Here is a 25,439-nt window from a genome sequence, read left to right on the forward strand (position 1 = left end):
TACTGGCCTCCAGTCAATCAGCTGATCTAAATGAGATGCTCCTTGCTAAACAAAGAACAACAGGAATGTTTAGGGTGTGTCATAATCATTAAATGCTAAATTCAGTTTCATTAACATGACAGCAACCAGCAATAAATATCACAAAATGTAAATAGTGATGTCTGTCATGCCAAAATAAATTGAATATCTATCTATCTATCTATCTATCTATCTATCTATCTATCTATCTATCTATCTATCTATCTATCTATCTATCTATCTATCTATCTATCTATCTATCTATCTATGATATTAAATACGTTTATCCATATATCTGACGTCACCATTCACTACTTCTTGGGCAGCATCCAATAAAAATCTACTTCCGCATACTCGACGGCCAATCAACGGTGTCCACGAGGTGCAGGTCGGAGGCGGGGGCTTCAGGTCATGACAGACGTGAGGTTTGTGCAATCATCATCTCTCGTCGTCTGAGAGGCGTGTCTATGTGGAATACAGTAGCCAATCGTGTGGGAGGCGGAGCTTCGGCTTCGGGATTCTTCGTCCACACGTGATGCGCAGGAGCTGCAGGCGGAGTGCTGCATCAGTGATCGGGGGTGAGTACACCAAATGACCAAATATCAGTTTTACTTCATATGTGTGCTTTTTCTTTGCGAATTAAATTGTCTCTAGTGGATATTTAATGTAAAACCGAGCAGTAGTATCCGCTTTACCTGGAGTTTATTAGCGTGGAATTGTGAATATGTGCGTAGACGTGAGGGCTAGTTGACCGGGCTAAGCTAACTGATACAGGTGTCATATCAATGAAATCCGTCATTAAATTAAACCAAAAATAAGTAAGCACATCAACTGTTAGCTGGTTATTGATCTTGAGATCTTTATGTGTATGTTTCATGATTAAGTGAAGGGGTTAAATGTAATCTTATCTAAGTTAGTGTTTTGGGATGCTAGTGCTGAGAGATTTCTGACTGGATTCAATGAAGTTAGTCAAACGTAACGTTATTTGATTTTCCTTCCAGTTACCAAAGATATCTTTTAGTCAACGTACCTTATTTTATTTGATTCCAAATTAGGAATGTTCTTTAATAGATCAATATGCATAAATTGTTGCATATAAAGTGTTACATATTGTTGTAACTAACGTTAAGGATTATATATTGGTGTAACTTGGTTATTATATATGTATTGTTGTAACTGACTGTATGTTTTGTTTGCATGTATATGTATGTGTGTAAGCCTATAATTAAATTCTAATGCAATATCTCATAAAAAGACATAGTTTACTTCTATAAATCAGTACTCTTATATTCTATAATCTACTACATCTATATTCCGAGGCTGTGCTGGCTATCTAACATGTATGTTGAAATGCGTAATATGACTCAATTGTGTCTTTCACTTTCATTTTGTGGGTATAAATGAAGATTTCTGGAAATGCATATATGTGTGTGGGGGAAATAATACGGAAACACTAAACCAGCCAAACTAGACAAGCACATGTCAGTTAAACCAGTTTGACTTACTTCCTTCCTTTCAGAGAGGAGAGATAGAGGTCGCGTATCATTTGCATAGTCCTGGACCTTACATTTGTTTGAATAAACGAATCACATAAGACCAGAGTAATAATAATACTTACTTATTACCCTTTGGAGACTCCTCCTTCCTGTGCCGTTCCTGTAAAAGATTCCAGTGACAAAGCAAGACAATGATTGTCACCCTGTTGTTGTTTATTAACGTGTAACTACATGTTTGGTGATTCGGTCACATTATTAGAGCTCATCTTTGACCCTTTTACGACCAAAAGATTTCATTTTGAAGCTTAACTCTTTCTTAGCTCTGTTAATGAAGCTCCTTATTGTTGAAATTCATAGTTTAGGTTTAGGCAAATCATCAACATGTTACTATTACTATCAGATCATTTTTATAGCCTGCCCTGCTCAGAGGCATTGAGTCAAGAGTTCACTGGTGCATGCTGGGAATGTTTGTGGCACCTTCCCCCATCATCTCAAGCCCAGATCTGTGACAGGCGAGTGTAAAGAGGCTTAACCATGTGTTCTGATAGGGTGTGCATTCACTATTCACTGCTGCTACGTTAAAGTAACCCCCTTTGTTGGGTCATGCTGAGACCACCACATGTGGCTTAACCACAGCGTTATAATTTGGACCGAATGGATACCAGTCATTAAACTAGCACCTTGGTTTGTATAATAAACAATTGTAATTTATGAATGGCCAGTTGTTATTGCAAAATAAACAGCAATTGGGCGAGCAGGTGTTGCAATACCCTGCAGGGGTTTATTTTAAAATAATGAACTGCTGACTGTACATTATTCTCCTTTTATATGTGACTACTTACTAGGGATGGGCTTTATAGCTTAAAATATTATATGGATCGTTTTAGATCATTTAGTATTAAAGTTTAAGCAAGTATTAAGCAATAACAGTAACAGTGCTGTAAAGTATAAAAGTATCATGTTCTTTACCAAAGTAATTATTAAAGGGAATATTTATATTTAAATGCGCCAATATCACAGGAACCTTGCTGTGTATTGTATAGAAAAAAGTAGTAATAGATGATATATATAGCAGTGCTGTGTAACACAACAACAACAAAACCCATCCAAATATCAGCCAAAGTCTTATTCAAACAGTACTGAGAGATGTCAGATCCACAGTACTTATGTCTTGTAAATAGGGATGTGCCAATATGGAAACTTAACAATTTATATTTGTAGGCTGATAACCAATATATAGGCAGATCAATTTTATTTTATTTTATTTGATCTCTTAAAATTAACACTTCATTTTTATGGCCAACTTTCTTTTATATATAAAATCTATTGCCTGTCAAAACAAAATCATGCATAAAGCAGCCAAACGAACAACATTACTAACATAAAATACAAAATACCAATCTAATAATAAAATGTGTTAATGTGCAATAGATAAATAAAATATGATTTTTACTCAAATACAGCATGACTTTAATAAAAAGGCCAGCTAGAAATGTTACAGGGTTGTCTGGAAGAATTGTGTTAATAAAGAGAAGTGTTTCAGCTTTCTCACACATAAGTCTGTTTCTTTTTTCATCAATCACATTTGATGCCGCTGAGAAGAGACGTTCACCATCAACACTGAAAACGGGACATATTGCTTTTCCAAAACTGAAGTGGGGTCTCGCTCCTGAAAATGGGCGGCTTGCTTAGATATGCATTCACTTACAAAGAGCAATACAAAATGTATTACAATCCTCCCTTTATAATAACACACATAAGCATGTAAATTTGAGCAGCATGTATGCGCTGAAAAAAAACACTTGCGCTTAAATTATATTAAACTGAATTATCAGAAAATCTGAATCTTTTATGAATTATTTGAAAACATTAAACATTGCTATATAAATCACTTTGATGTCATATTTTTAAAGTGAAACTAAAACATTATTTAATGTATTGTTCTGTACTCTATATAACGAAATGTATGTAAAATGTATTCTTTTTTATATTGCTGTTTTTTTTGATATGAGGTCCTCGTGAAATTATTTACCCGTTTCCTACTGGAGAGGTCTGGTGTTCTTTTTTCATGTTTTCTTAAAGAGTTTCGCAGGAACCCTTTTTTAGTCCCTGAACTTTTTGTTCCCGGTTATTGCATGTTAAGTGCGATTTTTAGTTGTGCGTTGGTTCTACGCCGTTGGTTCTCTACGTAGCCTGACGTGCACCTTTGCAAAATTGTAACAGTGCGTCAGTTCTACGCAGACTGCAAGCGCTGTGATTGGTCCACTAGAACCACTCCTGTCAGGTCTTCATACTGATTTCCGCTAACGACTGTAAAAATAAAAGATGGGTCAAGTTAAGGAGTGATTAACTCAAATTGCAGCAATAGTCGCTGTCTAACACTAACCAAACTGCTGCTTTTTTGGAAGGTTTACTGGACAAGCCTCACCTTCTTCGGCTGTTTTATTGCTACGCATCGCATGTATACTGCCTACTAGCAGTCTTCATGTGTAAGTGCACATCGACGGGGACGATGACGCAGAAGTATGAATGAAAAGCGACATGTAGCCTACGGCATCGAGGCTACGCTGTAGAACTTATGCAGAACTATAATGAGCCTTTTAGGAGAATGGGAACTAGCCCTAATTTTAGTTTCCGGACCACCTTTTGGGGAATTAAATTAGATCCTACTTTTGAGTAAGTTCTAACCAGCACAACTTGAACTACACTAGTCAACATTTGAAGTGGATCAAAACTTTTCCTAAAGGTTGTCTTAAAATCAATACCCTATAGCTGTTGCCTTTAACATTTTTGATCCACTTCAAATGTTCACTAGTATGTTTGTAATGTAAGTGTATGTGTATTGGCCAAAAGCATGTCTCTAAAAAAAAAAACACTTTTTACCAGTGGTCGACCGATATGTGGGTTTTTTTTTGGTCGATGACAGTACCGATATTTAGAGGCAAAGCAAATGTGCTGATTTCACCAATATGAGGGTTATATTGGAGACATACAGGGGTATCGTCTCTGATTGTAGTTTTTTTCACCAGCTTTTGTGGATAAAGCTCTGTTTATTCAGCAGGACAGATCTCTTTACAGACTGGATATAGAGCAGATCCCTATCAGTTAGCACTGCCATATTAAAAAAAATTTTTTTTTTTTTTTTAGGGTTATGGTGGAGTCAGTCTAGTTTATTTGTTCACCTCGTTCTAAATCTAATGTGTTTTACACTGTAAAAAATGTGAAGCATTTTTGTCAAATCAACATATTTTTATGTTACTTTAATCAAGTTAAACTTGATTTTATAAGTTATGTCAACTTTTCACAAGGAAAAACTTAAAATAGAAGGTTGAATTAACTTACAAAACCAAGTTGTTTTAACTTCATGCTGCATTTTTTTACAGTGTATATGAGAACCTCTTACCCCCTCCAAAAGTTGGTTACAGTGATTAATGTTGTTTGTAAAATCTAAGCATTTACATTAGTTAGCGATTGGCCACCTGTACCATTTGACCGCTACTAAAACATTTGCTATTTGTCCATCACAAGAACATATTACTTTAGATAAACATAAAAGAAAATATATAAAAACAGTGTTGTAGGCCAAATATTTTAAGAAGACCTGCAACGTAAGAGCGGCCTGCTTTTTCAAACCAGATCTTTCTGCTAAAGCACAGTGTGTGTCACAACCTTGGAGAAACGTCCTATTCTGAAGTGTTTTATTTTAGGACTTATTCCATTTCCATTAATAACCTTATCTTTGTGCTCATTTGATTGGCTGAATGTGTAAAGAATGAATGTTTAGTTTTGGTTTTTTGATGTGGGTATATAGCTCTTTTGTTACGGTTTACTATAGATTAAGTGTATACTGATGTGTAATCACTTTACTCCTCGTGATGATCGGGGCTTTAAGAACTTGAGTGAAACAGATGGGTCGGGTCAGGACAGGATCTTGTGACCCCCTACCCCCAAACAATACAATCCTTTAATGCCTCCCACCCCAGGCATTCTCAACTCAAGTGTGCTGCTCTTAAAGTTTGTCATCAAGTGAGGTTTTCAGCTGAATACACAGAGATTAAACACCACACTGTTGTATTTCTTCTCATAATGTTATGTTCATCTTAAAAGGTTGATGATAGAATCTTAACTACAGTAAAAAAAAATGTGGTCGACGTTAAATTGCGCATTTGTTAAAAGAATAGTTCACTCAAAGATAAAAATAGCCCATCATTTACTCACCTTCATACCATATTAGGTGTATATGACTTTATTTTGTTTAGCCAAACACAATTAGAGTTATTAAATTGTTTAATTTATATAGTGCTTTTCACATTTGTTTAATTGTTCCAAAGCAGTTTTACATTAATTAAAAGCAGGAGGAAAGTACAGTGGCTAAGATTAAACCGTTCTAGTGAGCATAGTAATAATGTAACTTAGAGAAGACACTTAGTTAAGCTAATATCAGCTGTCTCCCAAGGGGTTGAAAACTCCTAGGAGGAAAAAAGCCTGGGGGGAAAAGACTCTGGTAGAAAAAAAAACCCTAAAGAAAGAGCCAGAGAGAGCTGATCCTATCCTAGATATAATAATTTAAATCGTTAATTATAAAAAATGTATGGGCATTCCTTTTTTTAATAAAGTGGTTGGTTTCCTCTGGGCAGACATGGGCAATCCAGAAGCAAAAAAATAAATGCTATATATTAAGAAATATTATATAAAAATGAAAAGTATAGTATTTAATATAAGAATTAAAAGTTTTAGGAATTAAAGGGTAGCCATCGTTGGCCTAAGATGGAAAAATGCTGTTGAGTCTCGAAAGATTGCTGACTGTGGAAGATGACACAACAGTGCAATCGTCAATGGACAAGTTGTAATCTGACATATTTTGCTTGGAGCTATTCGGTTTAATAATAAGAATCTGTCTTATTGGAGTTTAGCATAAGGAAATTATTTGCCATCCAGTTACTAATATCATTAATAAAGTCTGCTAGCTTAAAAAAACTGGTGGGTTTTGCTTAGATGCAAGGAGATGTAAAGCTGGGTATCATCTGAATAGCAATGAAAACTGATGTTGTATAAGAGAACAGGATAGGGCCTAGTACTGATCCCTGCTGTACGCCATGTTTAACCTGAGAGTTATGTGAGTTTTCCTTATTTACATAAACCAAGTGATAGCGGTCGGTTAAATACAATCTAAACCAGCCTAATGTTTGACCACTAATGTCAACATAGTTTTTAGTCTATTGAGTAAGATTGAGTGATCTATTGTACACTAATTTCTAGTAATATAAGAATTGAGATTTCAGTTGTTAAAAGGAGGTCATTTGTAACCATAAGCAGTGTTGTCTACATGCTATGGTGGGGCCTGAATCCTGATTGGAGTTTTTCATACATAATGTTTGCACTAAGAATGTGCATAGGTGACTTGCCACTACTTTTTCTAATGTTTTAGAAAAGGAGATAGGAAATTGGAAAATAAAGTTATTAAGCTCTCCCTGGTCGAGGTGCAGCAGGGGTCTAATAAGGGCTAGTTTGAAAGCTGAATTGGAATGTATCCTAGTTCTAGTGATGAGTTGTTGATATTTAGTACCGGGTCTGACACTACATGGAATTCCTCCTTTTAGTAATTTTGTGGGAACAGGATCTAATATATAAGAAGATGATTTGGATGATTATATTAACTTCGAGAGCTCCTTTCATAAATGTTTTTATGTTTTAATCTAGTGTTTAGTGTACTAATTAGTAAAATGGTGGCTGCTTGCATAGCTTCAATGTTTTCCCGAAAAACCACAAATTAGTAGGGATGTAACGATTCAACCGCGTGTCCCATTAAAAATGCCTGTCTGAAATCGATTCTGAATCTCAAGGCTGCGATTCTTTGTTTCATGCCCAGCTTGTGCGTGTACTATGGCATTTGGTCAGTAGGAAGTACTTATCAATTTAAAATCATTATGAGTCGGAGTCGTTTATAATGTGCATTTAAAAAAGCAACACTCGTTAAACAAAATCATTTAATATATTGTTTATTATCATGAAAATGCCTGAAACAATTTGAAGAACAGTGATATAAATATTCCTCTAGACATTTCCTGGAATAGCATTCGTAATGCTACTTCTGTGGCACAAAGGGAGTTTCTGCACGGGAGCGCCCCCTGGCGTTCGGATGTGCCTGGATTTCACTGTAATTCATTCAAATTCATTCATTGAGAAAACGCGCCTTTGCACGGTTAATCGTTACACCCCTACAAATTAGTTAGTGAAGAAGTCTACGAAGTCGTTACTACTGTGTTGGAGTTTAGTATCCGTTTATTCATGTCTAGTCAGTTTCGCACCTGTATTAAAGAGTAATTGAGGGTTATTGTGATTTTCTTTAATGAGCTTGCTGAGATGGGTAGATCTGGTTGTTTTAGTAGTGTTTTCAGTAGTGTTGAACACTCTCTTTCCATGCTAGTTATTTTAATATCTTGGCTCTTTCTAACCTTGTAATAGCACTAAATAAAAACCATGTGTTTGAAGTCAATCCATCATCAGAAAAATGAATCCAAATGACTCCGGTGTGTTAATGTCTTTTATTAACGCATGGCGTTTTTCCTGCGTTCTTTTCGTTGGTAAATGCATCTGGATTTGACGATACATTTTCGTGAGAACTAACGATCGTCTTTCATATTGCTGCAAAACTAGCGTTTTGCCATTTTAAATCTAGATGAGTTTACGATCAAATGTGAGGCATGGACCGCTATCTAAGCTAAAAATACAAATCAGTAAGTCTTATACACCTAGGATGCCACTATTGTAAATTATGGGATAATCTTTATTAATTTCTATCTTCATGAACTATTCCTTCAGTCTGTTGCTGATTGGCTTTCAAAATGGTGAGCAAGTATTGGCCAGAAGTGAGCAGGCTTGTTAGTGTTATTCAGGTGGTTCACAGTGAAGGACGACGAGCGTGGGTTTATTTTTGTCTGTTGTTTGCGTAGCGCTCGGTCCTTTGTCTGGAGTCAATGTTTGGTTTTAGCTGTGTGTCATAGCAATGGGTTGCTATCAGATGCTGTTTGCACCGCTGGTTTAATCCTGAGTGTGTTGAGCCTATAGGGGGTTTTGTGTGTTTGTGTTCATAGACAGGTGTGTTGACTCTTTAAGCTTTTTCTTTGGAGACTCCTCTGGAGTGCTGTAATGCTCAGCTTTTGAAGTAAATGTGAGTAATTATACACTCACACCAGAACGAGAAAGCAAGGGATTGTGGGACTTTAGATTGAATGGAGGTAATATCGCTCATTGCTTGAATTGATCTCAGCTTCTGTCCCCAGACACCAATTAATACACAAAAGTAAAGTGGTGCTAAAACACTTTTTGTTTAAAGAGGGGAGGTGTGTGTTTGCTCATGCTCATATGTGTGGATGAGCTGTGTGTTTGTAATCTCATTGGGGTAAATCTTATTAAGGAAAGGGGTGATGCTCCGCCTCTCTTAATGTCATGGTGACAGGAGTCCCTGAGATGGCAACATGTCTAGTCTGTACATCACAGCCCAGCTAATACACAACATTATTAACACCACCAGACCGTTAAAGCAGTCCTATGATGCAATTTCATGTTTCCTTCGTCTTTGGCGTGTTAAAAGCTGTCCGTGCATGTAAAAGATCTATAAAGTCGCAAAGATTAAAGTTGCTTCTTCATTATCATGAATATATATATGACATTATATATGATATAAATTTGCTTATAGGCATTTCCTGAAGCAAGCTGTGTGTGTAATGGTTCTTCTTCAGCGGCGCATATTGAGTTTGCACAAGATCGCCATCTGGCTTTTGGATGTAGCGGCATTTCACCATAATTCATTGAGAACCATAGCAAGCAGAATCGCACGTTTAATCGTCTCAGTCCTATTATTTTAACTGTGTGTTTTTATATTGCAATTAACTTTTCTCTCCAACGATCAAGTATTCTTGAAAATTCATCTTATTTTTCCTGGTTCCTGTAGACAATGGAGCTGAAGATTCGCTTATGCGTGGCGCTGCTCTCTTTGGGTCTGTGTCTGGCCCTCATGAGTCAGGTGAGGGCACAGGAGGACCCTGATGATTTGGAAATGGATATGGAAGATGCTGTAGATGACATGCAGGATGAAGATATTGATGAAGAGGAACAGAAGCCCCCCGCATCTCCACCAGCACCCACTGTAAGACTATTTTCCAGATTCAAGGAACTTGAGATCATGAATTTCCTACTGGCTTCTTACCAGCAGCCTATGAATAACTCAATTAGTTAAATCTCCCACTTTAACTTGGCAAAGCCTCCCTTATGTACAGTTTTGTGTGAGAAACGTAGAAATAATCAGTGTTGGGGAAAGTTACTTTTAAAAGTAATGCATTACAATATTAAGTTACTCCCAAAAAAGTAACGGATTGCGTTACTTAGTTACTTTTCATGGAAAGAAATGCTTACATTACTTTTTAGTTACGTTTGCCTTACTTATTCTTGCCTGAGGCTTGATCTCTTTCAGGCATTGCAGGTGTTTTATGTTCAGAAATTGCATATTTCATCACAAAAATATTGAGCTCTGGCCTGCCATCTTAGTTTCTGACTCACACTGTTCCCGCACAAGCTTGGACGCATAGAAAGCATAATGTGACTACGTTTAGTTTACTTCAGTACATCATTTTTTTTATCTTATTAATTAAACTAAAAAAAGTAACTTGCATTACTTTTTAAAAAAGGAACTCAAATATTAATGTGTACTTTTAAAAAGTAATGCGTTACTGTACTTCAGAAAAGTAATATTATTATGTAATGCACGTCACTTGTAATGCATTACCCACAATTCTGGAAATAAGTACATGTGATTTGACCCGCACATTATTGTTTTTATTGAAGGTGACGTATAAAGCTCCAGAACCAATGGGCGAACATTATTTTGCTGAGTCTTTTGATAAAGGAACACTTCAAGGGTAAGATATCTATCATACACACACCATCTATAATTCATGAAGCCTTTTGAAAACGAGCCCTTAACATTTGCTGTGAATTTGAGGGTTGATTTAAATGTTTTTAAATTAATTGTTAAAGTTGCTTTTTATTTTCCAGGTGGGTTTTATCCCAGGCCAAGAAGGAAGATATTGATGAGGACATTGCAAAATATGATGGTAGGTTCTTCTTTTGCCTAAATTAAACATCTACGATTTTTATTTACAGGTATTCACACTCTTAAAACGAATTTATATAACTTACACACTGTTGGTGATATAAAAATTGGATACCAGCTGAAGCTCTCTGAATACTTCAGAAGCAGTTTTATCAAACGTTTAATTTAAGGGATGTGTTGTGTGAAGGTAAATGGGAAGTTGAAGAGATGCAGGACACCAAACTGCCAGGTGATAAAGGTCTGGTGTTGAAGTCCAGAGCCAAACATCACGCAATTTCCTCTCTTCTTCTGAGACCCTTCGTCTTTGACACCAAACCTCTCATAGTCCAGTGAGTTTTCCTGCATGTTCTTTCATTTTTTTTTTTATATAATATGGATATTTGATTTTAAAATGCTGTGAAATATATGTGGATTCACTAGATAATGATTAAATGATTTGATGTGACATGTATTTCAGTACATTGTATTTTAATTGTATATTTGCTTTGAGTTTTGAAGTGATAGTAATAAACTGTCGTGTTTCCATAGGTACGAGGTCAACTTTCAGACCGGTATTGACTGTGGTGGTGCTTATGTTAAACTGCTGTCCCAAACCAATGATCTTGACTTGGTAAGACATGCACATATATTTAGTGCACTGGTTTTATTGGTACACATCATTGTGCGTGATATTAGTATTTCTCGTACCTACCATAAAAGTCCTGAGCTACAGAGCAAACTTATGTAGCTAATGTTGTCATCTTAAAAAAACACTGCTTAAATGTTAATTTTTTTTTCCGTCAACATTAAAAAAAGTTAATTTCACAAAAGTTTAATGCCTTCCAGAAAATAATCTTTAAAAAAAATAAAAATACAATATATCACACAAAAGAACCGACCCTTTGCTTTTAAATAAAAACTGTTTCTTCCTATCTTTATCTGTTATCTTTTATCAGGATAAAATAAACCAACAGAACATATAAACCTGAATTAATTGAAGTTAAACAAACATCTTAAAGATAATAATATATGTGAAATAAAAAAATAACTGTCACAAACTGTAACAGGAAGTGTTTCTGGACCAGTGTTGTTTACATCATTTGAACTGGTCTATAGGATTGGTAAGAGTGCCACCTAGCGGATAGTAGCGGAAATATTATTTGCTATAAAAACTCCTCATTGGCAGGGAAGCATTTTCTCTTAATTGCTTATATTCTCGTTAGAGTTAATTGGATAGTTCACCCAAACCTGTGTAAATGTCTTTGCTCTGATGAACACGAAGGAAGATATTGGGGCACCCATATGACTTCAATAGTAGGAATAAAGAATATTATGCAAGTGAATGGGGCTCACGGACGGTTTGGTTACAAACAATCTTTAAAACATCTTTCTTCGTGTTCATCACAACAAAGACATTTATACAGGTTTGTAACAACAGGAGAGTGAGAAAAAAATGATGACAGGATTTTCACCCGTTCTGTCTCTTTAAAGATAGTTCACCCAAAAATAAAAATTGTGTCGTGATTTACTCACTCAGAATTTGATCTAGATTTGTATAAAAAAAATTCTGCTGAACACAAATAAAGATATTCTGAAAACTTTTTTGTAACCAAGGAGATCTGGGGCACCATTGACTTCCATAGTATTCTTTTTTTTACTATTGAAGTCAATGGTGCCCCAGATTTGTTTGGTTACAAAAAAAATTCAGAATATCTTCATTTGTTTATACAGGTTTGTTGTAAATGATGAATTTTAATTCTTTGGGTGAACCATCAGAGTAAATATAGAGAGAAAGGTGACAGTTTACTTTGCAGCATTAGCTTCTTTAATACCACAGCAAATATAAAGTAAGGCATTCAATGAATATCATAATATGCATAAATAATAATATGCAAATCAAAGCAATGATGCAAATTTCCCCCAAACTCTGCCAAACCCAGTTTGCATTGTACAGTTCTTTATTTTAATGTGTCGGGTTGTTGAGGGGATTGTGGATTAAATCTGTTTTATAAATGAAGAAGGTTTGCTAAACTGCCCTGCTGATCTGGATGTATGCCTGAATTAATAAGAAAATATATTTTGTGATTAGTTTGTCTGTCATTTGCAGATTTGCAGTCAGTTTGATAAGTCAAAGTGTTATGTACAAAAATGTCATAGCATATGAAAAATTATGTTTTTAGTTGGTTTAGTCAGTTGAGCCGTCAATAACAGCTGGAGTTAATAACATCATCATAATAATCCATTTACTTCTTACTTTTGCATCAGATTAAATGTACCTCTCTGTTAAAAGAAAAATTCGTCCAAATCTAAAAATTCTCTTATCGTTTACTCAACTTCATGCCATGCCAGATATACAGCCACTGAAGAAATCAAGAGACCACTTCAAGATTATTTTCAGTTTTTTTAACGATTTAGTTGTCACCCCCGTATTTAAATGTATATTTGACTTTTGTTTCAGTAATTTGAGTGTAACCCTCTCTGTCTGTCTTCACAGGAGCAGTTTGTGGATAAGACTCCATACACCATCATGTTTGGGCCTGATAAGTGTGGTGAGGATTACAAACTACACTTCATCTTCAGACACAAGAACCCTAAAACAGGCGAGTTTGAGGAGAAACATGCCAAGAAACCTGACGTAGACCTCCGCACGTACTACACCGACAAGAAGACTCACCTCTACACACTGGGTAACTACACACATGATGAAAACTTTTGTTTGATAAAAGGATTGAGAGATGGACAGGAGTTGGATGTTAGCTAAAACGTCTTAGTTTAGTAAAGCTAAACATTTAAACATTTTAGATTCAGTCAATTATGATAGAGAGGTCATAGTTATTCACTGATGGAAACTTCTGTAAACCCTGATACTAACATAAAACTATTTGCCTTTCCAACAAGATATACTTACATTATAAAGCATTGCCTAATGAATGAGTAAATATTTATGCGTCAATATTTTCACCCTACAGTGTTGAACCCTGACAACAGTTTTGAGGTTCTGATCGATCAGACGGTGGTGAACAGCGGTAACCTGTTAAATGACATGACTCCACCCGTAAACCCAGCTTCTGAGATTGAGGATCCCGATGACCACAAGCCTGAGGACTGGGATGAGAGACCAAAGATCCAGGACCCTGATGCTGTCAAACCCGAGGACTGGTAAGACTCTTAACATTCATTATATTGTGCGTTTCCTAGGGCCTTCAAGTCTAAATCTTTGGTGCCCCCAGAGTACATATGTGAAGTTTTAGGTCAAGATGTCATATAGATAATTTATCATAACATGGTGTGAGCAAAAATGTGCAGTTTTTGTGTGTGTCCTTTAAAATGCAAATGAGAGCTGATCTCTGCACTAAATGACAGTGCCGTGGTTGGATAGTGCAGATTAAGGGGAGGTATTATCTCCTTCTGACATCACAAGGGGAGACACATTTCAATGACCTATTTTTTCACAAGAGTTCCCATTTAATTTCTCATTATTTGTGTTTCTTACTCTTTCTCAGGGATGAAGACGCTCCTGCTAAGATTGCTGATGAAGATGCTGTAAAGCCTGAGGGTTGGTTGGACGATGAGCCCGAATACGTTGGTGACCCCGACGCCATCAAACCAGAAGACTGGTAATGAAATCTACATTAAACTCAAACCATCTGCAAATCACAGTGATCCTTTTCATTTATATATTTATCTTTTTGGATAAGTACACTTTTTCCAAGTTTAACAAAAATATTACTTAAAAATACCATTACTTTAAAATACTTATCAGAATGTAGGAATGATCATTTCTTAACAAGCTTAAAATACATTTGAAATGTAGCTTTCATTTATCAGAAAGCAACTCACATGTGACAAATGGATCAGATAGATTCATGTTGAGGACAATGAGATCATTGTTGTGAGAGACTGGATTTGAGTTCACCTAAAAGCACCGTTCATAGCCTAAACTCTCTTAATGTCTGCGTCTTCATTCATGGGTTTTTGTCATTAGGGATGAGGATATGGATGGTGAGTGGGAGGCACCTCAGATCCCAAACCCCGCCTGCGAATCCGCCCCTGGCTGTGGCACATGGCAGAGACCAATGATTGACAACCCCAATTACAAGGGCAAGTGGAAGTCACCGATGATTGACAACCCCAACTATCAGGTAACAATATCATCTTATATGTTTGGGAACTTTTCTTGTTGAATGTCTTTGCTATGTTTAAATTTATTTTAAGTCATTTACGCACGATAACAATGAGACGTTATCAAATAAAAACAGGTGTTTGTTGCGTGTGCTAGTGGTAACTGCATTTTTGCCTGATTAAATGTGAAAAAAATCTTTAAGTTGATCTGAAACTTCAAGGTGGGCTTACTTTGGGCCAGTAAGCAACTGCATAGTAACACCCTGGGAATTACCCAAAATGTGTTATTTAGTATTGCAGAGTTTTATATTGCTGTGCTGGACATCACTGAATGAGATGTTATGAGCTGCATTGTTTTGGTTTTTGCAGGGAGTTTGGAAGCCCAGGAAGATTCCTAACCCAGATTTCTTTGAGGACCTGCATCCGTTCCGTATGACTTCCTTCAGTGCCGTGGGTCTGGAGCTCTGGTCCATGTCCTCTGATATCTTCTTTGACAACTTCTTCATCACCTCTGATCGCATTGTGGCTGATCGGTGGGCCACTGATGGTTGGGGTCTGAAGAAAGCAGCTGAGGGAGCCGCAGAGGTATGAATGTTTAGTGCTTTTAGTCAGTTTGTGTTTTCTTTATGTGCAATAAGCCTTAATTTGAAATTGCTTGGTCATCTAATGCATACTGTGTGTGCACAAAAAAGGTTAGACCAAGCTTCATTCTGATGATTTTAACTTGACCTAGTTTCTAAAAGTGTGTACAGAGTTTTTTTTATTTACAGTTTTGCTCATAAGTTTACAGACCCTCACAGAATTTTTTTTGCCATTTGTCAGAGAATATGAATGATAACAGAAATACTTTTCTTTCACTCATGGTTAGTGTTTGACTGAATCCCTTTATTATCAATCAAATGACCCTGATCAAAAGTTTACATACCCCAGTTCTTCATATCGTGTGTATTGCCCCCCTTCAACATCAATGACAGGTTAAAGGATTAGTCCATTTAAAAAAAAAAATCCAGATAATTTACTCACCACCATGTCATCCAAAATGTTGATGTCTTTCTTTGTTCAGTCGAGAGGAAATTATTATTAGGGCCCGAGCACCGAGGAGCAGGCCAGAATGGCCTGCACCGAAAGGTGCGAAGCCCTATTGTTTTTGCTCGGATTTATTATTATTTTTATTTTTTTATTATTTTTTTTTTACGTTTCAGGCCAATTTGGGGGCCTTAACATACTCAAAAACTCTTGAAAATTGGCAGAGATGTCAGAGTCGTCGGCCATTAGGACCCGGCAAAGGCTGGAACTTGGGCGTGGCAAGGGGGCTCTGTAGCGCCCCCTGTAATGCAAAAACAAACATTGGGGCACAGATCGGGCAAAAATTTACACACATGTACGAGAGTTGGTACGCATATAGATCTCATCGACCCAAACAACTTTCGCCCTCTAACATTTAAGCTCCGCCCAACAGGAAGTCGGCTATTTTGGATGGTTTAAAAAATGCATGCGTTGAACTTTTAAATACTCCTCCTAGAGGATTCATGGGATTGACACCAAACGTGGTGAACATGATGTCGAGACATTGGACTTGCTAAATTGCGAAGGGATTTTTGATATCTCGAACGGTTCTGCCATGGCGAGGCGACAAATTTATGGCGACATCAGAGAAACAGGAAGTGTCTAATATCTAAAGCAAAAAATGTCTTATTGTGATGACACGTGGGGTGTTTGTTCGTCTGAAGATTCCGATCGCATCGATGTGCCTATTGTGACTCCCGGGTATTTTTGATATCTCAAATGCTGTTCCCATGGCAACGCCCCAAACTTTACTTTTATTTCAGGCATATTTAGGGCTCTTGGCGTGCTTATATTAACATAAAAGTCGGCACACACATCAGAGTTGTCAGCTGTTAAGTGTGCACAAACAAGTCACACATAGGTGTGTCTCTTAAGTGGCTCACTAGCGCCCCCGTTTGTCTAAAATGTGGGGTTTCTTTTACCTACAGTCCCCAAATGGCTCAGTAACAACATTAAATAGCCCACTGATATTTACCCACTTGATGCCCTTGCCCACCGTGCATAGTTTTCTCGGACGCACCGTGTAGCGGTAAAAAAAACGTGCGAGGGCCCGCCATCGCTGCTTGCAGCTATATTTATTATTATTATTATTTTTTTTTTTTTTTTTTTGAGGAAGACATTGCAGGATTTTTCTCATTTTAATGGACCCCAACACGTAACACTTAACTCAACACTTAACAGTTTTTTTCAACGGAGTTTCAAGGCATAAGGGTCTTATCTAGCGAAACGATTGTCATTTTTGACACGAAAAATAAAAAAATATGCACTTTTAAACCACAACTTCTCGTCTATCTCCAGTCCTGTGATGCGCCACACTCTTAAGAAAACAGAGTTAAGTGTTGGGGTCCATTAAAGTCTATTAAAATCAGAAAAAAACTGGAATGTTTTCCTCAAAAAACATAATTTTCTCTCTCGACTGAACAAAGAAAGACATCAACATTTTGGATGACATGGTGGTGAGTAAATTACCTGGATTTTTTTAAGAAAACGGACTAATCCTTTAAAGTATTTTGTGGTGGTTGTGGATGAGGCTCTTTATCTTTTCATATAGTAAAGCTGCCCATTCTTTTCTTTTTGGCAAAAAGCCTCCAGTTCCTGTAAATTCTTGGGCTGTCTTGCATGAACCCAGAGTGGCTCAATCATTTGATGGGGTGGTCTGTGAATTATTTCGAGAGCCGCTTCAGTTTTATCAATGAAAGCCTAAAAATCGCGCTGAACACTATTGGTTCACGCTAAAGTAAAAACATTGTGCTTGGTACATTAGATTAGATTAAGAGGCAGCGAGTAGGCGGCGTTTGTGGCTGCTTAAGTACAAAAGCAATCCATTCGAAAGCGTTTTCGACTACCTCTCTGAATGTAGTCAAAAGTGGAGGAGCTCAAAACGTTTAATACCCTGTTCACACCTGTATTTAGCGTCGTCCACAACCGATCAACCGAAACGCATCTTAATAACAGGTATAAATGGCCCCTAAGTCACGCTTGCATGATTATTTTTTGATTTCGCTCTGTAAAGCTGTAAAATCTGTTTCCACTTACTACTGAAGCTTTCCCACATGACACAGCACAGCCAGTTCAACCATCAGCGTTCCTTCAAGGGGCGTGGGACTGCACAAAACCATCTCCTCAACACACTCATTCTGCAAACCAAAAACATCATTCAACTATTCATGCACATGTGAACACGTATGAGTGATGATACAGATAATTTTAGTTTTATTTCTACTTACAAACAGAAATCAGCTTCTTGATGTGTGACCCGCTGTGCCTTAGTGGGCGTGCCTTGTGTTATTTACTGTGAATTAATTGGATCTAGAAAAGGATAACCCTAACTCTAACCCTATTTTCTTCATTTGATATTCCATTTCACTCAGAAATGCTTTACGATACGGAAGTCGATTTCAATTTGGATCACCATAAGGCTAATAATTAAAGGCACACCATGAAATTTTTTGGCCACTAGGGAGTGCTAGACATGTATTTTTCACGTCTAGCACCCCTAGAGGTCACAATAGCCGCAGCACTGTCGTACAGGAAAAGAAGACAACTCTTTAGGTCACAAAGTGTGCTTTTCTCATGTCATGTGTCATATAATATAATTTCATGGGTTTTCTTTTCATCAAACGCAAAAAAAAACACGTAGCTCACGTTTACAAGCCAGTTGTAATGGTGGTCGCTTGGTTAAAGTTTATATAAAAAAAATATTGCTTTAAGGGGGAATCGAACCCGGCTTGCCCATGTCCTAGGTCCATGACGCCACCACGGCGCCACAATATCACGTGATGTAAGTTTCTCTCTCTAAACTCTCAAAGTAGCTTCCAGTAAAATTCACATAAAAAATAGTGTTTGGGTGCCAGACAGGACTTATATATGTAAGCATTATAACATTACTTACTAGTACAAAAGCATGACGGCCAAGTCAGCATCGGTCAGAAACCCCTCCTCCTCCTTTAGTTCACGCCAGTGAGCGAACGCTGGCCCAATATAATTGATCCTCGTCCTTCTTTTTATTCTGTCACCCTCCCATTTTCTCTTTCTGGTCTCCTCCGACAAAACCTTGGGTTTATTTTCGTAGTTGCTGCTTCGGCCATGACAAAAATATCAGGAAAATAAATAAGTTGCGCTCTCACGTCCGAATTTGAGGTAGTGGAGGAAGTGACGTGTGCCGTAAAACTGATTTTTATAGTTTTTTGTTTTGTGCTCAGGTTACTACCCGAAACCCCAAGTTTAAAAGTACGAGTAAAAGTGATACAGACCCCGTCAGGCTATGGTAGACATGACATTCAACCTATTTTAAGTCAATGTACCATCACAAGGGTCTTGAAAATATATTATGAAGATTGAAAAACTACAAAGTGTCACTTTAAAGTTTCAACATTTTTATGTATTTTAATGTGCAGATCTTTTCTAAGCTTCTTCAAAACAAGGAAATTTCATCATCTAGTGTGTTGTGCCAAATCCTAATCCTGGGGTGTTTGTTAAAGGTGCAGGGGTGTGGCAGCCAATGGGCAGTTAGGGTTAGGGTCACGTGTGTTTTTGGGAGGGTCGGCTGAGAGCCGTGCCCTCTGGGATTAGCTGTGCAAATGCCTTCTCTCCAAAGGTGGATTCCAGGCATTCCTCATGGAGAGTCGACTCTGGTCCTAACTGAAGCCTGTGTGTTTGTCTGAGTGGCTTTAGGCTTTAATTGTGGTCCGTTTAATCTTCCGGACGACTTTAGTTGCAGCATGCGAAATGAGAATGTTTGCTCGGGATAGACCGCATTTTGTAACTGTACCCTAGTCTAATAGGTGCCACATATTAAAAGTATGTAGGGTGCTCCCAAATTAATGGGAGCTTTGAATGGTCCTTTATTTATTAAAATGGTATCAAAATGCTCACTGTTATACTTTTTTGTCGTACATTGGTAATCTGTTTTGTATTGTGTAGCACCATGATATTATTTGTTTATGCTGTTATATAAATGTTGTCATTTTTTATTTAGTATCATGATATATGAAGGTAACCCAGTTTTACTGAAAGCATTAATGTGCCAGTGTACAACCATAAACATTTTCTATAAGAGCAGTGAGCCACAAACTGACCCAATGTAAACTATACAACGCTAAGTAATATATCATAACACATAACAATACAATGCAAGTAATATAATGTAACAATGTAATATAATGCAAAGAAAATATAATTTAACTGAGCAATTCAGTCACAAATGATGTAGTGCGTTCTTCTCCCTACCTACAATGTTCATCTGAAAACAACACAATTGTGACACAATCCTCACATAAAGCGTGTAAGTTTGGTAAGGAGTCATGGTCTAGTGGTTAGCTATGACACATTGAGTCAAATCTGGGTCTTTTGATTTACTGCTCCTGTGCATGTCCTCACGATTATCTGTTGATATTGTCTCACAGAAAAATGCATTTTGTTTAGTTGTGTGATGGTGAATTAAGAGTGTTTGTATTTTTACAGCCTGGTCTGGTGAATCAGATGATAACTGCTGCTGAAGAGAGACCTTGGCTTTGGATTGTTTATGTCCTGACCGTGGCTCTACCACTGGTGCTCATCATTGTCTTCTGCTGCACTGGAAAGGTGTGTGTGTGAAAGAGAGCGAGATATATAAAATTGTGCTTAATTTCCCTTCTATATTTTATTAGTATTGCCATTTTAAATCAATGTAAAACAAAACTTAGTATTGCTAAATAAATGTCTCCCTTTATGTTACAGAAGAGTTCAGCATCCACAGCTGCTGAGTACAAGAAGACTGATGCTCCTCAGCCAGATGTGAAGGATGATGATGAAGAGGAGGACAAGCCTGAGGAAGAGGAGGCAAATGACGAAGAAAAAGGTCTGATAAATGACCAAATTTTCAACAGTCTTCACACAGGCCCTTAAATGCTTAGGCGTTTCCTTTGCATAATATTCTGGAAAATAAACGTTCTTTGAGATTTTTTTCTAATTAGCCAGATGAGACGTTTTTGTCTTGCTAAAATGAAATGTTTGGAGTTTACGTGGGTTAAAGGGTTTTCTTGTTTTTGCCATCAGAAGAGAAAAAGAGTGATGAAGATTCAGAAGATTCTGCAGATAATGAACACACAGACAAGCAGAAATTGAATGAGGTACAGCTCTTTATACAAACCTCAATCTTCAGGGTTAAAATTTGCATGTTTGTGGATGTATGTGATGTATATTAATATTAAATTTGTTTGATTTTTATTAGGGCTGTCAAAAGATTAATCGCGATTAATCGCATCCAACATAAAAGTTTGTGTTTACATAGCATATGTGTGTGTACTGTGTATAAATATTATGTATATATAAATACACACACATTCATGTATATATTTAAGAAATATTTGCATTTAAATACTGTATATACATTTCTATAATTTATATTATATATAAATATAAATATTTTATATATAAATATAACAATTTTTTCTTAAATATATACATGATTGGGTGTGTTTTTATATATAAATAATAATTATACACAGTACACACACATATGTTATGTAAACACAAACTTTTATTTTGGATGCGATTAATCGCGATTAATCTTTTGACAGCCCTAATTTTTATGTTTTAATATTTTAGTTGTAAATGTGCCAGATAAAGCAAGCTTTTCTACATTAAGATTTTCAGAAATTGCTTATAGCTCCAACTTTTGTGTATGCAACTCAATTTGAATATTTTACCCCCAAATCCCCACCAACTGTGCCGTTTAATCCTGAAGTAAAGCACATGGTTGCGAAGCATAATTCATTTGACTCGTACGCATACACAGGGGTTTCGTGCATTGCGGCAAACTGCAGTACATCTCTTGGCCTACATACTATATTCCCCTGTATACGCATGTGCGACTTGCACATCTAAAGTACGTTACAAAAATCTTACAGTGTGGGAATACTATTTTTTACGTAAAGTGCTGACCATTATTTACGCATAATCACTGAACTACACTTTAGGCTTATTACAACATTTTCAACCAAAAACTAGAAAAATGTTTGTGTTTTGGCTGTTCATGTACGTGACAACAATGTTTTGTGGTCCTGAAATTGCGAACTTATGAAGAAGTGCAAGTTTTTGATAATGATGCCTTGTCGTGTCCGTGTAAACTACAAAAACATAAATCTGTACTAATGATGATGACATGCGCATGTGTTCATTTAGTACATAGGCATGTGTGAGTATGACCAAAACAACAGGGACAGGCTTCAGGATTGTTTCTTTTGGTCAAGATACTGAGTTTATTAACGCATCTCCAACCAAGTTTACAAATCATGCCGCTTTAAGGGGATCGCACACCGGTCGCGCCGCGCAGCGCCGTTCTAAAAAAATAGAACACATTGTTTTCTATGAGTATACGCACACCGGTGGCGCCTGTCCGCGCCGCCCAGCTGTGACTCAGGAAGTTGCTCAAATCCCTGTTGCGCCACTCACATAGTTTAACATTAAATAACATCCTATTTGTCCCAAATCATTAATGATTAACATTGGCTGGTAACGTATATTTTGCATTTTGAAGTAGACGCTATCTGACGAAGCTCGCGCTATTTAATGTGCACTTCCGGTTTACAATACCTCCGAGTTTTCCTAGACGCGACTTGGCGCGGCGCAACGCTTGCCGGTGTGCAATCCCCTTTATAGTCCAGGGTCACTTGTAGTAAAAAACTAGAGGTGATGGGATAGGATTCCTTTTATATCATGGACGACGATATGTATCACGTTATAGTTTTAAATCTTTTAATAAGGTTTTTATGTTATTTTGTTGTTAATTATATCTTATATAAATATTTACTTTCTAGATGGTACCAGAGTGTATTTTTGAATGTAGCGTTAAACTGGAGCACTGCTTAATTTTTATATTTTATTCTTTCTTGTCCAGAAATCAGAGGACGACGTCCTTAGAAGGTCTCCCAGAAACAGAAAACCAAGAAAGGACTGATGGACTTTCTGAATCTTCTCAACCGTATCCCCACACCCCTCTCCTCCTGTACCCAGAGCCCGCTCTATCTTTCCCTGCCCCTGTTCCCACGTTCCTTTCTACCCTGTTCTTCTGTTCTCCATCACTGATGTGATGACGGTCAGAGAGAAACAGTGCAGTCCACCGCACGACCAACACCGAAATGTACACCTCCTCAAACAGACTTGAGGATGTTGATGGTTACCATGGTGATGATGATGATAATGATTGAATAGAATAGAAACTTTCTCCATGTCTGAAAACGAAATGACAGCTTTGTTACCATTCCTAGACTGTGCATCTGACACTCGTGTAAAGATTTCATAACCTCTTCTCGACTGTCACACACACACTTCCAGACATTGTTCCTAAACATACAACAACACTATGGCACACTAGGTTTTGTAAGGATTTCTGGCAAGCAGCTTTTTCATCCTGTATTTTTAAGGATGAGGTTGTAGATTTACATGAGAAGCCATAGAGAGTCAGCTATTGTAAGAAAGATGGGGGTTTAATCGATTGATGTTAATTATAAACTTAACTTTAAAGTCAAAAGATTTTCTCTTTACCTTCATGAGGTTTATGTTTTGTCATGGCATAGACGGGGCGTAATCTTTCTATATGTATACCCACCCAGACATGGTGCACATGCTCGAAGAATCCAGGGAGAATGCCAGGTAGATTTGTAGATTCTAGTGTACCGCCTTATTTGTAGGACAGAAAATTTGCTAATATTTTTTCTGTGAATGTACTGTGACTTGTCTTTGTTTTTGTTTTTTTGCTTTTATTTTTTTGTTTTCTGTCGTTCAAATGGACTTTTTACTAATTGTGGATTACTGTAATATTTGTTTTCTGGTCTGATGTAGATTCTAACCTGTCCAGCTCAATAACAGGAACATATTGTCCCATTTTCTTTTTGACAATTTTGCCCTTTGTGACCAGATTTGTTGATAAGGCTCAATATATTTTCATTGGTGCATGCATATGACTGGTGAATAATTCTTGTGATGTCATATCCTGTCCAAGTAATGTTTGCAGCAGTAGCAGTTTCCTGTTTATTAAACACTCACATTGACACACTTACATTCACGCCATGTGAAGTGGCAGTTAAAGATATCTCCAATTCCAGTATTTCAGGGTGAATTTCACAACAACATGTTCTAGTCACATTTTATGCCAAACTAAAGAAAAAAGAGAAATTATGTTTTTGGACCACAAAGATTTTTTGCATTGTGACAGTTTTGGCTTTTCCCCCATTATTGTCAGAGTTTAATCTTTGTTAGACTTTTCAGTCTTTTGTTTACTGTATGATTTCCTGCAATGATGTGTAAATATTTGACATTACTTTTTTGTGTATTGATTATGAAAAATGGCTTATCACAAAAAAATCTAAAGGGTCCTGAAATAGACTTGATTTTATTTATGCCCAATATAATTTCTTTTTATTTCTTTTGTTTTTTGGGATGAAATAAGACCTGGATGTGTATTTGAGGTTGTGAGATCCTCCTGATGATTCTTTGTTTTCTAGTAAGTGTCACTCAAGAAGACGACATAGAAAGCAAGGTTTTGGGTGTAAAACAAGAAAAAAAAAAATTCACTGACTCTGCCCCTAAATACTTGACCCCAAAGAAATGAAAAAAAGGCACTATTAGGGGCTTACCCTTATTTGAAGTTAACTAGTCTAGTTGGCTAGTTTACTTAGTTACTTGTTTCTACTCTCAAAATGGCAAACCAGCCTCTTCTGTTTCTATTCCATCGACGCAGTGAGGTGAAATGTCATAACATGAGCTCTGCCCCAAGACTGATGAAGAGTTGGCACTTTCAAAGGTAACTGAGAAGAATAAACGAAACGCAACAAAAACTCCATACAGACCGATATCTGCTGCTCTGCTGTATAAATATCTCTAATCATCATTATCTTCAACCATACATGTTTTATGTACACCTGTTTTGGGCTGTTCCAGTTATTTTTGTCTCTTTTTTGTTTTTCTTTCTTTTTTGATAACCATTATTTCACAGATGTAGGTGATAAATAGTGTTGATGAATATAAGGATGGAAATGAATGGATTTGCTGGTGTTATTGGAGGCATTGAGATCATGAGTGAATGATGATTCTGCCCTGGAGAGGAAAGTTTCAGAATAAATCCATCATGTTACTCACAAACTAAAATAAACTGATTTAACGAACAAGATGTGTGTTTTCATCCTGGTTGTTGTGAGTGTGGCTGCATGTCCATATGGCAAAAATTATGTTTTTAAATAAAATAATAATATTTCAAAATATGCATAAAAAATATGTACTGAAATATGTTAACAAACATTTAATTTTTAACCATATTTTTTGCCATTTTCTTGATTATTTTAAAATATGTTAAAGATAAATGGGTTTTACAATTTAAAATCTGGGTTTTCGTGTGGGTGTTAACAGAATGAAATTATGTTTTGTGTTTTGTTTGAGGAATGGATTGTGGGTGAATATCACAAAAGTTGCCAAAAACCTTTTATATTAAGATATTTTATTTTATGATTATATTTTAATTTACATTATTTTCACATTCAAACCTGCATCAAATGAAATCAATTCAAAAGTCTTCAAATCTTAAAGGGATAGTTCACTTTAAAATGAAATTCTGTCATCATTTACTCAACTTCATGTTGTTTTAAACCTGTATGAATTTCTTTTTCTGA

General features: G+C 36.7%; 1 protein-coding gene across 1 annotated transcript; it reads left to right on the forward strand.

Annotated features, from left to right (window-relative positions):
• Nucleotides 1-522: 522 nt before the first annotated feature.
• On the forward strand, nucleotides 523-24,941 carry canx (calnexin). Its single transcript, XM_065268095.2, has 15 exons — nucleotides 523-596; nucleotides 9,469-9,663; nucleotides 10,359-10,432; nucleotides 10,569-10,627; nucleotides 10,814-10,955; nucleotides 11,155-11,236; nucleotides 13,100-13,292; nucleotides 13,575-13,764; nucleotides 14,109-14,222; nucleotides 14,591-14,747; nucleotides 15,097-15,312; nucleotides 20,257-20,376; nucleotides 20,512-20,632; nucleotides 20,830-20,903; nucleotides 22,673-24,941. Exons 2-15 carry the CDS (start codon nucleotides 9,472-9,474, stop codon nucleotides 22,730-22,732), a joined length of 1,794 nt encoding a protein of 597 aa, XP_065124167.1. The 5' UTR covers nucleotides 523-596; nucleotides 9,469-9,471; the 3' UTR covers nucleotides 22,733-24,941.
• The last annotated feature ends 498 nt before the right edge of the window (nucleotides 24,942-25,439 follow it).

Source organism: Paramisgurnus dabryanus, chromosome 16 (assembly GCF_030506205.2).
Source record: "Paramisgurnus dabryanus chromosome 16, PD_genome_1.1, whole genome shotgun sequence".
In the NCBI taxonomy this organism is placed as follows: Eukaryota; Metazoa; Chordata; class Actinopteri; order Cypriniformes; family Cobitidae; genus Paramisgurnus; species Paramisgurnus dabryanus.

Coding starts and splice junctions, on each gene's coding strand:
- canx (XM_065268095.2), top strand. CDS start 9,472: ATGGAGCTGAAGATTCGCTTATGCGTGGCGCTGCTCTCTTTGGGTCTG. Junction 10,433..10,568: donor GATAAAGGAACACTTCAAGG/GTAAGATATCTA, acceptor TTTATTTTCCAG/GTGGGTTTTATCCCAGGCCA. Junction 14,223..14,590: donor GCCATCAAACCAGAAGACTG/GTAATGAAATCT, acceptor TTTTGTCATTAG/GGATGAGGATATGGATGGTG.